The 15853-nt window shown below is 39.5% G+C and overlaps 1 protein-coding gene across 2 annotated transcripts in view; it reads right to left on the bottom strand.

Moving 5' to 3' along the window:
• Positions 1 to 400: 400 nt before the first annotated feature.
• Positions 401 to 15853, bottom strand: part of stac (SH3 and cysteine rich domain) — a 29698-nt gene continuing 14245 nt past the window's right edge. For both annotated transcript variants that reach the window (XM_005925711.3, XM_005925712.3), the window contains 8 exons: positions 13125 to 13206; positions 12863 to 12969; positions 12018 to 12099; positions 11179 to 11246; positions 8056 to 8153; positions 4232 to 4283; positions 3579 to 3716; positions 401 to 1706 (listed from right to left, as the gene is read on the bottom strand). In XM_005925711.3, the coding sequence (XP_005925773.1) occupies positions 1608 to 1706; positions 3579 to 3716; positions 4232 to 4283; positions 8056 to 8153; positions 11179 to 11246; positions 12018 to 12099; positions 12863 to 12969; positions 13125 to 13206 (726 nt within the window). In that variant the 3' untranslated portion in view covers positions 401 to 1607. The remainder of the gene's footprint in view (positions 1707 to 3578; positions 3717 to 4231; positions 4284 to 8055; positions 8154 to 11178; positions 11247 to 12017; positions 12100 to 12862; positions 12970 to 13124; positions 13207 to 15853) is intronic.

Below are 15853 nucleotides of genomic sequence, written 5' to 3' on the forward strand. Positions count from 1 at the left end.
GCTCATTTAGCCTAATTTTTAGCATTAAATACCTGAGAATACATTAAGCTAAAACTCAACATAGAATTTTTTTCTCTGATGTTTGATTGCAACCTTTGAGCTGCCAGTTTGGAAACTGATGTGAAGAGCGAGAAAATGTAAGTGTGAGATAAATGAAACATATCCTCCTAAGTAATTTTCTGATACTGCTGCAAAGATGAATTTGTTTTGCACGCCTAATAAAATGAGTCCCAACCATTCACTTCCACTGAAAGCCAGAATAAACTGTGCCTATAACTGTGGCCTATGTCAGCTTATCATAAGGTGAGTGGAAGGGTACATCCTGAACAGGACCCATAATCTTTTTGCTGTGAGACGAGAAGACCGACCATGAAGCTTTTCGGGAATAACTCTCTGCAGAATATTTTAATAAAGAATTTTATTTTTGTACATATTATGTACAGTTAAGCTTCCTTGGACATTCAATAAAGCCAAGTTTCAGTGCAGAACAGCCTTTAACAGATATACTATATCTACTCTGATGCAACAGCTTGCTGTAAATGCACTTGGCTATAAACTGAATATGAAGTCCCGCTCATGAGAGTCTGTGCCGAGGAGGAGGAAAAGCACACCAGTTAGCACTTCGAAGTTAACACGCTAACTAGAAATGTGTCATTTAGTTACACATTTTCTCCACAGGCCTTTCCCAGCAGATCAAACACATTGTGATGATTAAAAACACTATTCTGTTCCTATTATACTGCCATACTGTAAATCTTTGATGAAAAATTAAAGCAAATAATAAATCAATGGATAAAATAATAATTTTGAGACAAGTCTTGAAAGTAAAGATGGTGAAAGGACAGTGAAGCTTGGGAGTGTGCGGGCAATTATTTTGGAAGACCACAGAGAATTTCAAACTCTTTTGAAATTACTCCCTTATGTGCTTTTCTTTAACTTCCTGCGGTTTGCTGTTTCGTACCTGTTACAAGAGAAACGCGTTCCTTTTTTTGGAGGACTCTGTAGAGAGACAAAGGACAAACTGGAGGCTTAAATAATCTAATTTTGCAGTAGGCAGTTTATACAAGTTGCTCGTACGTGTTCATTTCAGTTTATTTTCCATTGCCCTCCCATGATGTGCACTCTGCCATTCAAAATAGCCATCTTTGAGCTTACACTATGTTGCATTTACTCTATTTTTGCTTGGAGCATAATATAAAAGCATGAGAAACTAAATTATTTGAAGGACTTCCATTTATATACTGAAAAATAATCATTCAAGCATGTGTTTGTGTTTTAGGCTTAAAATGTTAGCCCTGCTTTCAAAAAGTAAACAGGCTGGATAGAACTAAGGGGAAATTTTTAAAAAACAAACCCCATCTAGGATAAATTTAAATAAAATCCAGTGACACAGTGATCTCCCGTCTCCTTGCAAACAAAAAGCAGTTTCTCATCTCATCTCTCCTTTTGGTTCGAGAGGGAACAAAGAGGAAGGCGCGCTGATAAAACAAGCGCCGCTTTTACGAGTTCGAACTCCAGTTTCTGATGGGGTGAACTCCTCCAGGTGGCTCATCCTGATCTCTCTCTCTCTCTCTCCGTCTCGGTCTTCATTTCTCTGAAAGTTTGTCTCAGATGATCTCCAGGACATCGCAGGGCACGAAGCCCCTCTTCTTTCCGCTCTCCACTCTGATGAAGCCGCTGTGCTCGCCCTCGCTGCTCACACAGATCTGAAAGCCAGAAGAAAAATTTTACTTTACCGACAAACAGGACATGTAGAAAGCAGTTAATCAGAAAAAAGTACCTAATAAAGCACAAACAGGTCTTACTATGGATCCATTCTGAGTTACTGGAAGGTAAGATGCTGGAAAACCATAGCCATAATAAGGAAAATCCAGAATGTATATTATTGAGTTGTTTATGAGAGTTATAAATTGCCTCTTTTAAAAATACATAATGGTTATCAAACTAATAATCAATTATAGACAGCAGGAGTGTGTTTTAAGGAAATAAGATCATAACATGATCAAGCTTATTCACTCATTGACACTCACAATAAGTCAGAGCACACTGTGTTTGCAAGCTTGATCTGAGTACTCCCTAACAACTTCCCTTGGGATTGAGAGGCTGGAAGGAGAGTGAGTGGGTCATAGGATCATTTTGTGTTTGGTGGTTAAATCTCCACTGGGGGTTGCTTACTTTAAATCTCCTCAGAGTCCCAACATGCCCTGGACAGTATTGTGGGAAAAAGGGGCCCTGATTTAAGTGCAGCCATTATGCTCCTCTGTCTGCCAAATCCACTTGAGCTTTTCAGTGAATAATTGTCTACAATTGAAGAGTCACTGGAGGTAAGAGGCAATGCGGGAGCTGCAGGAAGGTAATATGATGTCTGAAGAGCTGCTGGATAATATGAATCAGATGCAATGTAGTAGCTGGAGTGTGCTCGTGAATTAGATACAGGCCTAATGTGGAAATGTTAATATCCATAATAAGGTCATTGCTTCCCCAACCCAAAATGAAGATGTTGCTCCCTATATGAATCGTGCTAATGTTAAGCCCGAAGACTATTAAAAGCTTCCACAAGTGCCATGAAAAGGACCCATATCCTTACTTTTAATCATAAGAACAACTGTTTGCAGTTTTCTTTAGCATTGCATTAAAAAAAATCAGAATACTGGACATATTCCAAATCTGACTTTCATAAATTGCACCTGACCCAAACAAACCCTGCCACCAAAGCATGCAGCTCTATCGTCTATCCTTTACGCAGCTGTAGCTGAAAATGTACGACTGTGTTATACGCCTTGATGAAGAGAGTGTACTTGAATCCACCCTGATATTAAACATACACACAGACCTGAGATGTGTTACAGCAAAACATCTCCCATACCTGACCTGATTACAGACTAGCTTGGATCCAGGCTGACGTAAGTCCCGTGTTCCCTCCTAGAACACTTTATCATAATCACTGCAGCTCTGAACTTTTCTCAGCTTCTCGCGTGAAAAGAAGAAACATTTTTAGTGTCCAATCGCTTTTATGTGAGAATACAGTAGCTAATTATCTGGTGAATCTACAATGAGCCAAAGGTGGTCGTGTCATACCTCTCGCATGCTTACCCAGATGCCATTCTTTCCTAAACCTGTCAGGTACTGTAGCTAAATCCCGACTGTGTGCTCCACTTGGGAAAGTGCAACAACAGACGATGTCATGTGACTTGATTTTCTAGATATTGCTTCATGATGACAGAAAGAGAGTTTCACTGGTCTAGGTCAATGAAGATCATTTTTTTATTTTAATTTAAGCCAACATGAAATAATCACGGGAGCGTGTTTAAACAGACATTATTAACACATTTACATGTAAATACATATCAGCCCCATATCTTAATCGAGTCTGACCATTAAGGACCCTGGAATGTACTTAGTACGCTTTTTGTGGCTTTAAATATATTGTCTTTCCCTGCTGGTAATGCAATTTCTGTATGAGTGCCCATTTCATGTCTATTACACGTTTGCCGTTGGACACTTCACTATACTGTCTCGAGATTAAAACAGCTTTTACTCATCCCCCACGAGGACACATCTGCTCAAGCCTGCAGTACCTGTCCCTCCTTCAGGGTGATTTGGCCTTGTTCCTTGCAGCCGATGAATGTCCTGTTACACCTGAAGACTTGGTCACCAGCCCGCAGTTGATGAGCAAAGGCTGCTGGGAAGAATCCGATCCTGTCCTCAATTACACCCTGAAAAAAGGAGTCATAAAACGGCAGGACATGAGAGGGTTCAAACTTGGCACGATTACATCGAAGCCTTGATAAAAACCGTCCACACACCTTTAGAGTAAATGCTGTTGTAAATCATGTATTAGGTTCACTATGATGTTTTCACATTGCATGCAGGTGCTTCATCAGGTGCTAATGTTTGCCTCTTTCCTTGGTATCTCTTGTTTAAAGACCAAACTGGCCAGATGTCTCTGTTTATCTACAGCCTACAGAGCACAATGGTGTTAAAATGCGTGATGATTTTCTTCATGGTCTGGTGGCGACAGGCTGTCTCTGTGCCGTCATGCAATCGGCCCTTTCGTCTCCCTAATTTATCTGTTATGCATTTGTGTCCCGAGTTACCCTGTTTCCTTGCTCCTATAATTCACAACCAGACTTATATCATTTATCGGTCTGTTTCTTTTAAGGCTTTTTCTTGGCTTTGTGTAAAAAAAACTTAGTGAAACTTTGCTGTAACACAGTGATGTAATACCTACCTTCCACCAGTCATCATTGGAGTCATCGGCCACCAAGATCCTGTCTCCTGCTCTGCAATACATGAAAACATCCATGAATTATTTGAAAACAAATGAAAAATACTCAAATCCATCACTGATTGGAAACATAATGACATTTAGACTTCGATAGAGAGGGTATTTTCACACTTAAATGGCATGTAATGCCCCTAAATTCCATTTGCTCCGAGTAATTTTCCTTCATCCATCCAGGAAATGCATGAATCAGTCTATCCCACTGCCCTGTGTGCCATAATTACAAACATCTGTTCAAAGCTACGGGCTAAATTTGACTAATAAAAATCTAAAGGACCAACGCAGCGGTGCCAAGTGTTGGTTTATGTAATTGTCTTCCTTTTACTTCCTTTTGTGATTCAAAAAGGAAATGATTCACACAAAAAAACACCTTTCATGGATGGTGAGAAACGCAAAGTGCAACACTGTAAAATCTTGAGAGGTGATGGCAACAATGCAGATTAATGCTCCAATTAGAAGCAGGGGAAATGTTACTTCAAATAATTTAATTATGAAAAAAATGAGCTGTGAAAGCGAGAAGAGGGTTGCTGTGCTGCTAAACTGCAAAAGCATTCGTCATCATTACAATCACTGTGGCCAAAGGTAATCAAGTAATCAAAGCGTGTGGTGGAAAGTGAAACTAATCATAAACCTGTTCCCCCCCCACACACACTTTAAAATTAAAATGAAATGTGAACTTTCTGAATAAGGAATCAGTTCAATCATCTTTGTTTTATGTGTTTTTGTTTGAGGTATTGATTACAGCCTGAAATAAGCCCAGCTGAGGAAGAAAAAAAACCCTCATGCAGCCTTTCAGAAGAAGAAAATAGATTTGAAATAAAGGCATTGGAGGAGTTGAAGTACTTGAGATGAATGAATTTCAAATGAAGTGTAACGACTGAAGTTTTTTTCTCAACGAGGGAGGGGAGCGACCCACGACTGTGTGCATGTAGGAAAGAGATGAAAAGAACAAGTGCACTCCTGCTCGCTTGTCCTTAAATCCTCAGAAGATTTCTGCGAGAGCAAGAACAAATGGGCACTTAGGCTGAAGGACTGTTCTTTCCCGAGGGCCTATTTCAAAGTATGACGCCCAATCAGTCATGGTTAAGGCGGGGAGTAAAACCTGGACCCTTCGTTTCAGACTGATAAAAAGGCAGGCCAGACATGTGAAGCTCTGCCTACTTTAAATTACTCTTCAAGTATGTGTGCGTAAAAATCACCGTCTGCTGTCAATGTTAATAAATCTTTGGATGCAATTTTTAAATATGTTTTTGAGGACACCAAGGCTGTGTAGCTCTGGGTCAGAAATGCAACCTTTTTTTCAGTTCTGACCACAGACCAACCGGTGCTACATCAGGTGATTTTAATTAGTTGTTTGTTAAAACCAAAAACAACTGCTGACATCATGAACCAGGCATGTCTGGAAATGTACAGACAGTGAACTCACAGGCTGGGTTGGAAATTAAACACCAGCTCCCCCCCCCCCCCCCCAATTATAGTTTCTCTAAAGATAAGATTAAGATAAGATGATACAATAGTAAATGATTAACTAGCAAGAAACAGTGATAACATACTTTTGATTGCAGTTAAGATAAGATAAGATAACCTTTATTAGTCCCACACGTGGGAAATTTGTTTTGTCACAGCAGGAAGTGGACAGTGCAAAAGTTATATAGCAAAATTAGAATACAATAAGAATAAAATACTGTACACAACTGTACAGAATAGAATAAAATAAAATAAAATACTATATACAGTAGAATAAATAGAATAAAATATACAATTGGATAAAAATAGAATGCAAATGCTTTATACAACTGAGTAAAAATACAACTTTTTCAGAAAATACTGACCTGTTCTGCTTAAAATTAGTCTGCACCAACATTTTAGGAAATACTATGTTATTTTTTGGCTCTATCGATAGGAAAGTGTAGAGAGCCGACAGGAAAGCAGGGAGAGAGCGAGGGGAGACTGACTGCTCACTGGGCTGAGCAGGCGACCAGTTCAGTTCAGTTCAGAGGGATAGTGTAGAGCACCAAATCACAACAACAGTCACCTCAAGGCATGTTTACTTGTAAGTTAAAAACCTGTTAAAACCCCAACAATCAGACGACACCCTCTGAACAAGCACTTGGTGATAGTGGGAAGGAAAAACTCTCTTTTGACAGGAAGAAAGCTCAGGCAGAACTAGGAGGGATGGTTTTCCTGCATGTAGTTCATTCTCCTCGCTCTCCTCTGTTTCCACGCTTTCCTCTCCACTCTACTGTCCGGTCAAAAATAAAGGCTAAAAAGCTGAAAATAAGTCTGCTTAGTATAAAAGTCAGAAATTTGTTTTCATATACTATCATAACACAATATTGTCCGACTAAGTGTTCAAAATTAGAATAATGCATATGTGAATAATGTCTGAGGTGATACTTAAGATTGTGTTGATGCCATGGCTGAGCTTACAAACTTATTTGTACTATGAGCAACATAAACATCAATGATGTTATCGAGCTCATAATCCGTTATAATTCAAAGGTTATTTTAAAGCATGAAGCACTAAAGTTTAAGTGTCACTGGTTTTGGTGCTGCACAAACTAATGACTGAGGGGAAATCCATTGAAAATAACCAATGAGACTTTGACTTTGAGTCCAATTTGGACACCATGGGTGACCCATTAGGTGATCGCTGTCTCGGGATTTAATTAAAAACTACCAAAACAATAGTCTAGATGGGGTGGTGGTCACTGTGAAAATGGGAAAATGACAGACAAGCTCCACAATGTAATGCCTTTAGATATCATGCAGTTTTTGTATTTTTGACACTTAGTATTTTGCTTTAATTGATGGAATTTCAAAATATTTGTTTACATTCTTATTACAATTCAAAACAACCTATTTCAAGCAATTAGTGGTGGACTTCTTCCACCACTAATAGCCAATTATTAAATGTTACTAATTAGTAATTACCTTCAGTAATTACTAATAGTAATTAGTAATTACTAATAGTAATTACCTTCAGTAATTACTAATAACTAAACTGTCTAATCGGTATGGAGCAAACTGTGAACAATACACGAACAAGTGAGGCTTTTGGCATCTGTGCCCAAATTATGCAAGTATCTGCTTCTGCGCCGACCTGAAAAGTATGAATGTCTCATCACTTTAACTACAATAAACTCAGTGTTATCCTTCAGAAACAGCATGTGTGCCTGGTACACTGAAGGGACCCTTTAAAGGATCTATAAATGGACTTTCAAAGACCCTCATACTCTCTGAAGATAAATCTAAGAAGACATGTAACAGATTTGATATTAATAAATAATGCTGGCACACACCCAGGTAACATTAATGAGGCCACACCAGAGAAATAAATCTTTGAGGAGTGTTACATAAAAAGAGGGCACTAATTAGTTCCTTTTGTGAATCCATTCTTGTCTCTGAAGACAGTAATTAGTCTATATAAGATAAAAATGACACAAGATAAAGAGAGAACAAAGTGGAATTGAGCAACATGACTTCTTGTCTTTTAAATTTTCCCTTGCTTCCCTTCCCTTTGAGGATATGAGTAAGCGCTGAATTCCATCTGTTTTGTTCGGAAAGTTTAACTTAAATTTCAGTGAAGATAAATCATGTTTGGGTTGCACTGCGTGAGCCTCGTATTTGCTTCTATTTCTTATTTTAAAGAAAAGAGAAATCTATCTAAAGAAATCACTATGTCAAAGTCAGTTAATTCACAGTCTAAGTTCATGTGCAGGTGTTCTTATTATTAGAGCGTCTGTGCATGTGTGTGTACGTGCGCTAACCTCATCTCCAGGTCGTGGCTCTCCTGGGCGGTGAAGCTGTACAAGGCCACATACGTGTTGAGCTTGAGGACGTCTTTCTGTAGCATGCTCTGCTCCATCTACAAGACAGACCAAAATGCAGTCTAACACTACTTTCTCTGTTGTCATATCTTAAAATAGTCTTTTGGCATTCACATTAGTGTATTTACAGCACACTGATAGACTGAGGAGCTGCTTAAGTTGCTTTACAATCTGTTCCCTTTAATCCTCCATCAGCATGAGTGGGAGAAAGATCGGGGTTTTTCTTTTTTCTTTTTTCTTACAAACACTTGGGAAGTTTAAACAGGACATGGTTGTGGGTGGAGAGGAAGTTCTCAGAGAGGTGTTAGCACAATTAGCAGGGAGATATGCCGCCATTCTGGCGCTATTCACACCTGCTCATAAAACCTGGTGGGTGTGTTTTCCCATTTCATCACCTTGAATCTGAATCGTGCCTGCTGCGCCCATGAAATCCATCCAAACAATAACTTGCCCTCTTTTTGCATGGTAACAGCAAGGAAAATGCAAAAAAAAAAAAAAAAGGATAATAGCTGTTTTAGGACAGCAGGAGATTTTTCTATAATCGTGGCACTTTACAGTAATGAAAAAAGTGAGTTTTGGTCTTTTGGTCTCCCCCAGCACCGGCCATGTGGACTGGAAATGTGGGTGATGGATGAGCTTAGTTATCTGCGGCCACGAGGAAAAGTGCCTCTGTGACCTCTGGGTGAAAACTGCATCAGACAGTGGCGATCCATTACAACTAACTAGGAGCAGCTCACAGGCCTTGTGAGGTCCCGATGTTGTGGCCGCCGGGATCAGTGGATGTGAGGTCGGTTTGGGTGAGATAATAATCTCCTTTGCAAGAGAGCTATCAAAATAAGAAGCAAGGACGAATGTAAAAAAGCTCATTATAGATACTACTTGTATACTTACTGTTTAATCTTTCATTCATACATCAGTTTTTTTAGCCCTATATCAGGATCGTGGGAAGTTGGAGCTTGATTGAACAGTCTTAGGGTGAAAAACAGGGTGCAGGAAATTTGACCTTGTTTTAAATTAAATCTGGATCTGTGAATCGGTGAATCTCTATAGACTATAAGCTCAGTTACTCAAATTGTCAGGTCTGTTCATGCACACTCAGTTAGTAGTTTAACTGGAATAGTTTATATTTTAACAAAACTTCTGGCAACTGAATAAGCATCTCCTGTTTAGGAATCTCTGTGTTATGTGTTATGTTTGTGTTATGCTGACCATTTAACGAGTGTAAGTCGAGTGCTGTCTTCAGCTCTGGTGGCTACAACTAGGCATGCCATTTGTTGCTGAGTGGGCAAATAAAGTGGGCCATCAGAAAATCTTCATTAAATCAGCTGCCTGCTGTCTAGAGCTAAGGCTGATTCAAAACAGCAAAGCTGCAAAAAATAAAGATAAAAACAGCTGAAAGATACTTAAAGGCTCCAGGTCTGGGGCCTGAATGATATTTATCAGTATTTTTTACGGGTTGCTTCCAAATGATGATACGTTTTATGTGTCCAGCAGCAGTGAATGAGCAGAGGCCACAGCAGTTTAAAAGAAAACAGAGAAGGTACCAAGAAAAAAAGAGAATAGAAGCAAAAAGATGTCATTAATCAGCAAGAATCAGACCATTTTACTGGCTATTGATCTCTGAGAATTTAACACTAAACCTGAAAAGTGTGAACAGATGGCCATCCTGTCATGTGTTCCCATTTGAGACCGCGAGTCCCTCATCTCAATTTGAAAACTGCTCCTTCTCAAGGGAAGAAGCCGTTTTCAACCTTTTTTCCTTTCTCTGCTCATTACCCTGCAGTGCCTCCATCTGTCTGTCCGCCAGCCTGAGCTAATGGAGCTGTCGGCTGACAGACAAACAGCCTGCTGCCAGCTGTGCTCGGTCCAGCCTGATAACACTGCACAATGCATTTCAAGCTCTGAAATGGACGACTGGACTGCTAGATTATATTGCAGAGTCGAGGTGTTTATATGTGCATCTGCGCGTGTGTGTTCCCTTGTATGGATATTTGCTCATTTTTGTGTTTGTCTGAGTATCTGTGGTCTTTTTCCATTGTTGACAACGGAGATAAACATGTTAAGCAATAAAAGTAAACAGAATAGATGGCGGCACATAGAAAATATCTACAAAGAGCATCAATACTAAGAACACCTCTCCGACAAATTCCAGCGTGGAAGGAAAAGGCAGAGAGGAGGAGAAGAGTTGAAATATGCCAATGAAATATTCATGGATGCTCCACAGGGGGCGATAAGACATTCACAGAGGTTTAACCTTTTTCTTTCTCTGGCATGAATTTTGCACTGCATCTACACTTTGGAGAATAAACAGACTGAATCCAAACACCAAGGTCAAGAGTTGTCTGTATCAGTGGTCGTGTCAGACTGGGTTTGATTTGTTACGGCAGGAAGAGAAAAGAGAGTGCTCCCCCCGAAGTCCTGGGAAATTTAGCAGTGATGATGGAGGCGGAGATGAAGAACGGGCTGGCAGGGTATCAGTTCTCAGGTGAGCCAGAAAGTTCAGAAACTGAGCTCCAAAAAAAAACTAACGTTGTGAAAGCTAAGAGGGAAAATGTGGAAAAGTTCACTACACAGTCCGAGTTGCTGAAACTGCTGAAAAGACAGTTATAGGATGCAGTCACTTTACTTTCCCTCGCTCTTACCTATATAATTACCAGTTTAGTGCTTCTCTAAAAGGCTTTTTTGTAATTTGTGAAAGGACAACAAATTCTATCTGCATGTGAAAAATCAATCTGTACCTCAGATGTCTGTTTTTAAACTAAACTGGAAGCTCGTGTGGCTTCCGAAGAACAAACTGGGCTGAAACAACCGACAGCTGTTGTGCTTTTTGGCTTTGAGGAACACGTGTTACTTATAAATAAGGACTGTCTGTCTGTCCATCTGACATTTACATAGATTTAAGAAGGAAAAAAGAAACCGTGCAACTCTTTCCTGCATATAAAACGACAACATCAATCCACATCAACTGGTATTCCAAGAACAGTACTTCTCAGTGTTGTACTATACTCATGCACATGCACACAAAACCAATCTATTATAAAATGTAAAATAATGGTTTCTCACCTGCAAACTGTCGGGTTTTCTTTCTGGGTGGTGGTACTGCTCTGTCCCGTTCTCAACGACCGTAAAAACTGAGAAAACAACACAAAATGAACTTTGCCCAACTAAACAGTCTGAATAAAGTTGTACTTAGTTTTAAGGTAGCAGGATATAACTGTATCAGAAGGCAAAAAATGGATCTAATGTTGTCACATGTGGAAGAAAATCAAGACTAAATCAAGAGCATAAACATGTCTGCAGCGGGAACCATTGGCCTGAAAGTGGCACTTCAAATCTAAGTGTCATCACTGTGATCATAGAAATCCACATACAGTTTTCAGTTAACATAATTAGCTTTTTTCCCTGTTAGCTTGAGCTAATCATAAAACAAGAGCAGTTGGAAGGCGAGCACATGACACAAGCTAAAAGTGAAGTCATTTCTTCTTTTGTTCGGTTAGTTCAGCAGTATTATTACCATGCTTCAAACAGCATTTTCCAAAACAATGTCTTCTTTTTGTAGTCTTTAGTTCTATCGTCTTAGGCTTAATACTCTGGAGTATAAAGGGTCACTGCATTGCCCTTTACTACAGATGCTATTGTACAGCTGGAAAACCCTGCCCACTGCTGAATCAAGAGCTAAGCACAGTAAAGAACACAGAAAAGTTCACAGAACATCTTATTTTAAAGACTGACTTTAATGGAGAATAAGGAGAAAATTTCGTTGATGGTTCATAGATGGAGAATTTGATGTTGCAACCTTCTTCAATTCTCTCATTTATGGGAAGAGCAACAGCGGTGCATTTTTTCCTGTCACTACGTGGCATTAATCCAGATGCACACTGTGTACTGCAGTGAATACTCACCATCATCGCTGTGTTTTCTCGACAGCTCCTGCCTGCTGCTGTGAGCCACAACTTCCTCTGGAACCTTATCCAAATCACTGGTCTGCAAAGACAAAAATTGAAGGGGCAAAATTCAATTAGATAAGTGCAGAAATAGAGAGGGAATGATGTACTACTAATTAGTTAGATAGATAGATAGTTGAAGGTTTGAGCACAGGATTAGTTAAAATTCATTCTTTTTTACAGAATAACCAGCTATCTGAGAGTCTGGCGAGCAGTAAACATGCTGTTTCATAGTCTACATTTGGAAACTATTATGAGAACCCCCGTTGAGATCACATTGTCTCTGTAAGCCTCAACTGACACACACATACACCCATTCACTAACAGCTGCAGAGGACAGGACAGAATGGCCCTAACCCAACAGCTTTCAAATCATACAGAGGTGCGTATCCAGACTTCTCGTGCAGTTTAGCTTACATTAGCAGTGATACAATGTGAAGAACACGTTTCCCTGTGCATTAAACGTACCGATGGAAGAAGGCCGGAAGGGACTTTGGCTAAACAATCATTTTAATTCATCTTCAGAGCTGTAACGTGAGAGTTCCTGTCATAGGTCTGGACCAGACTTCCTTTATTGGTAGTGTTTACAGCCCTGCAGTAGCAATATCTATTTAGATCATCAGCTACACAGTGTCTGCTACAGTGAGACAAAATATAAAGTGTAGTCCATTTCCTGATAGAAAGTCTTTATATGCCACAATAAAGAGGATACTTTATGATATGGACAAAAAGAAACTGGCAAAATAAATAAATAAATCTAATTAATCTTTAAATAAAAGTAGAGAGGGGTATGTTGCTCTTACAGAGTTTCTGTGGGGAGATTCAGAACCGCTGGCTCTCTTTGTCCTTTGTGCCAATGATGTGCCGAACCTCAGGGCTTCATACACGGGGTCCACCTTATTGCCGCAGGCTTTAGAAAAGCATGTTACAGACACAAATCCACGTGGCAAATTACCAGACTGTAAAACCTTGTGCATCCATTTTATGAAACTGCTCAATTAGAAACCCAGTTTTGGGAGAATTAAGTTGAAATGAACCAAAAGTATCCTATGATAAGCTGCTCACCAATAGGCATGACTTCTTTGATGCAGCCATACTGTTCCTGGATCAGTAATGGAGAGCTGTAGTACCGCCGAAAGCCTTTTGGCTGAAGCGAGAAAGACACAGAGCGGTGACAGGCATTAGAGACAAATCAATATACAGCACCGCAGGCAGTAAAGTGCTCCGACCATTAAATACAGCACATAACTCTGTTCGTTTGGAGTCTCTGAATGTGGCTCTCACTTCATAGGGATAAAGTTCTGCTACACTGGATGGTGCACAGGATGGAAGTCAAACACTGTGAATGAATGCAGAGCCTAATATTAACATGAAAAACAAAACCTTTAAAGCCTCAGCTAAATGGCTTTTTTCGTCTTTTCGTGAGAATAAGAGGAGGACAGGGAATATCATTTTCTAAGATCGATCATGTGTTGCGTTTTGTAACCTGTGCATAAGGTAAAGAGGGGGAAAGCTGGCAAACACTACAAAGCAATTCCAGTACTAATCACGAGTTTTCATACACAGATAACGCTCTGTAATGTTGACAATATTCATCACACCGTAATGACATAATAACTACAGCAGCACCAAAAAGCGTGTAGGCATGAATACGTGGTCAATGGTCTGTGCTTTTATGGCTTACTCTGCAAAGCAAATGACGAAACGAACATATAGAGGATAGTTGGAGAGACAGATGAAGGGCGGAGCGGAGCACAGATGCTGAAGGGGCTGTTTCTGTTTACAAAGTGACGTCAGACTCGGTCCACACTCAATACTGCATTAAGTTGAGGCTGAGAAGCAACATTAGTCCTATTCAGCTTTACTTTTTTTCCATGCTAATGATGTATAATTTTAAAACTGTGCACGGCCATGATAGCAGAGCAGTGGATTTGTTACACAGAGTTAAAATCTGAATGTGTAGCAGTAGAAAACAGGATCAAATATAATACTTTGGTTCATGGAGTTCACTGCTATGAAACCGAGAAGGACAACTTCTAAAGTTTTTATCGTAATTTATCTGCCTGTCAAGTTTTCCCCCGATCTCCCAGGCCTTCAAATATTTATCATTTATACATCTATTACCTGCCTGCGTTCCATCTAATCAATACCACCCCATCAGGTCTGAATCCTTGGTAAGCATACAGAAGATTGAAATGATGTCGGTGTCATCTACAGCACACCCAGTAATGATTAATGTATATATTTGCAGTTTATTTTCACACACTGCAGCAATTCATCGATATTGTACTGTTTTCAGTGTTGCTTGATTAAAGCAGCTTAATTTCCCAACTGGATGTGCGGCTCACTGAGCGTTTCTTGCTCATAGGGTTGCCTTTTTTTCCGTTTGTTTACACTTCGAGTACTCAAGTCGCGGGTGGTGAAATCGGCGTCGCTAATCAGTCCTGATTAATTCTTCGTTTGACACTTCTCGTGATGAGGCGGCTAAAATAAGCAACCCCTGAGCGCTTCGGGCACATCTCAAGAAACGAGGCGTCAGACTTCCAGGGCCAAAATCATTAAGGAAAAGGTTAAAAGAGCGTGCTCGTTGGAGCCCATCTGGTTCACGTGGCAACAAACAAAGTGATACCACTCACTGCTCGATGCCAGAGGTCACAGACAGCTTAGGTTTATTTTACAAACCATCCAGTATATGACAATTATAGTTTCTTTGCAGTTTCTAAACTTCTTTAGAAAACTGGAAAAAGACACTCATCTGTCAACTTCCTGTTTATTGGGAAAATAGTCCAAGGAAAATGTAATGTTTTGTTTCTGGAAGTATTCAGAAAATGTATTAATTAGAAGGGATCAATACAATATTATTATAGCTATATCCTAACACGTTTTCAAGTAATCTGCATCACATGTAAAAGGTCAACACATAACACATAAAAAGTACTATGTCAAAGTCTTCTTTGACAGTTTCTTTTTTACAAAAACTGGGAAAACATGTAGTGATTACTGAAAGAAACCCAGTTCTTGAAAATTTAGTATAAAAGGCAAAACCTTGGCTTGAAAACCTTGAATGTCAATATTTGGTATGAGCACATTCATATGAACTTTCTTTTAATTTCATTAAGTAGTCTTTGGCTTCTTGAAGGACATTTTAAAATCTTATCTGTTTAATACCAGAAAGTCTGGCTCCTTGGAAGCAAAATATGCAGAAATTAATGGTGGCTCAAGACTTATGCACTGTAGCTCTTGATTGGGTCCAAGAGATTTTTGTTTCTGGGTTCTGACTTTGCCCCGTATTACAGTATTTTTTTGACGTTTTGGACTGCTGCTGTATACTTTTGATACTACTGAGTCTTTGAGTTTTGTTTTTGCTTCATAGTTTTGCAATCCTGTATTTTGGTTCATGTTTCCATTGATACTGTAGTAAGATAAGCTTTTATTTTAGCATTTGAGCCATGTCTTGTCTTGCTTTATTTTAGCTTTAGCTATTTTAGCTTCAGTTCCTACTTTGAGTTTCTCTCTTTATTACATCATCCAGCTCATCTTCCTATGCTTAGCCATCTGTTCTCAAGTGTTCCCCATCTCAGTCTTTATGTTTAGTGTGAGTCTTCTTGTCTCCATGTTTAGCAGTTGTCTTTTGGATCGTTCCCGCTTTACTTCGAAGCACTGTTTCCTTCATGCCTCGTGTTCGTTTTGCTTCCCACTTTGTAACTGTCGTGATTGTTTTCACCCATGTAATCCCCTTCACCTGTGTCTTGGTCCTTGTATAAATAATCCAGTCTCTCTCTCTTTGTCCTCAG

This window comes from Haplochromis burtoni, unplaced genomic scaffold, assembly GCF_018398535.1.
Source record: "Haplochromis burtoni strain Fernald_Lab_line unplaced genomic scaffold, NCSU_Asbu1 Contig_86, whole genome shotgun sequence".
Classification (NCBI taxonomy): Eukaryota; Metazoa; Chordata; class Actinopteri; order Cichliformes; family Cichlidae; genus Haplochromis; species Haplochromis burtoni.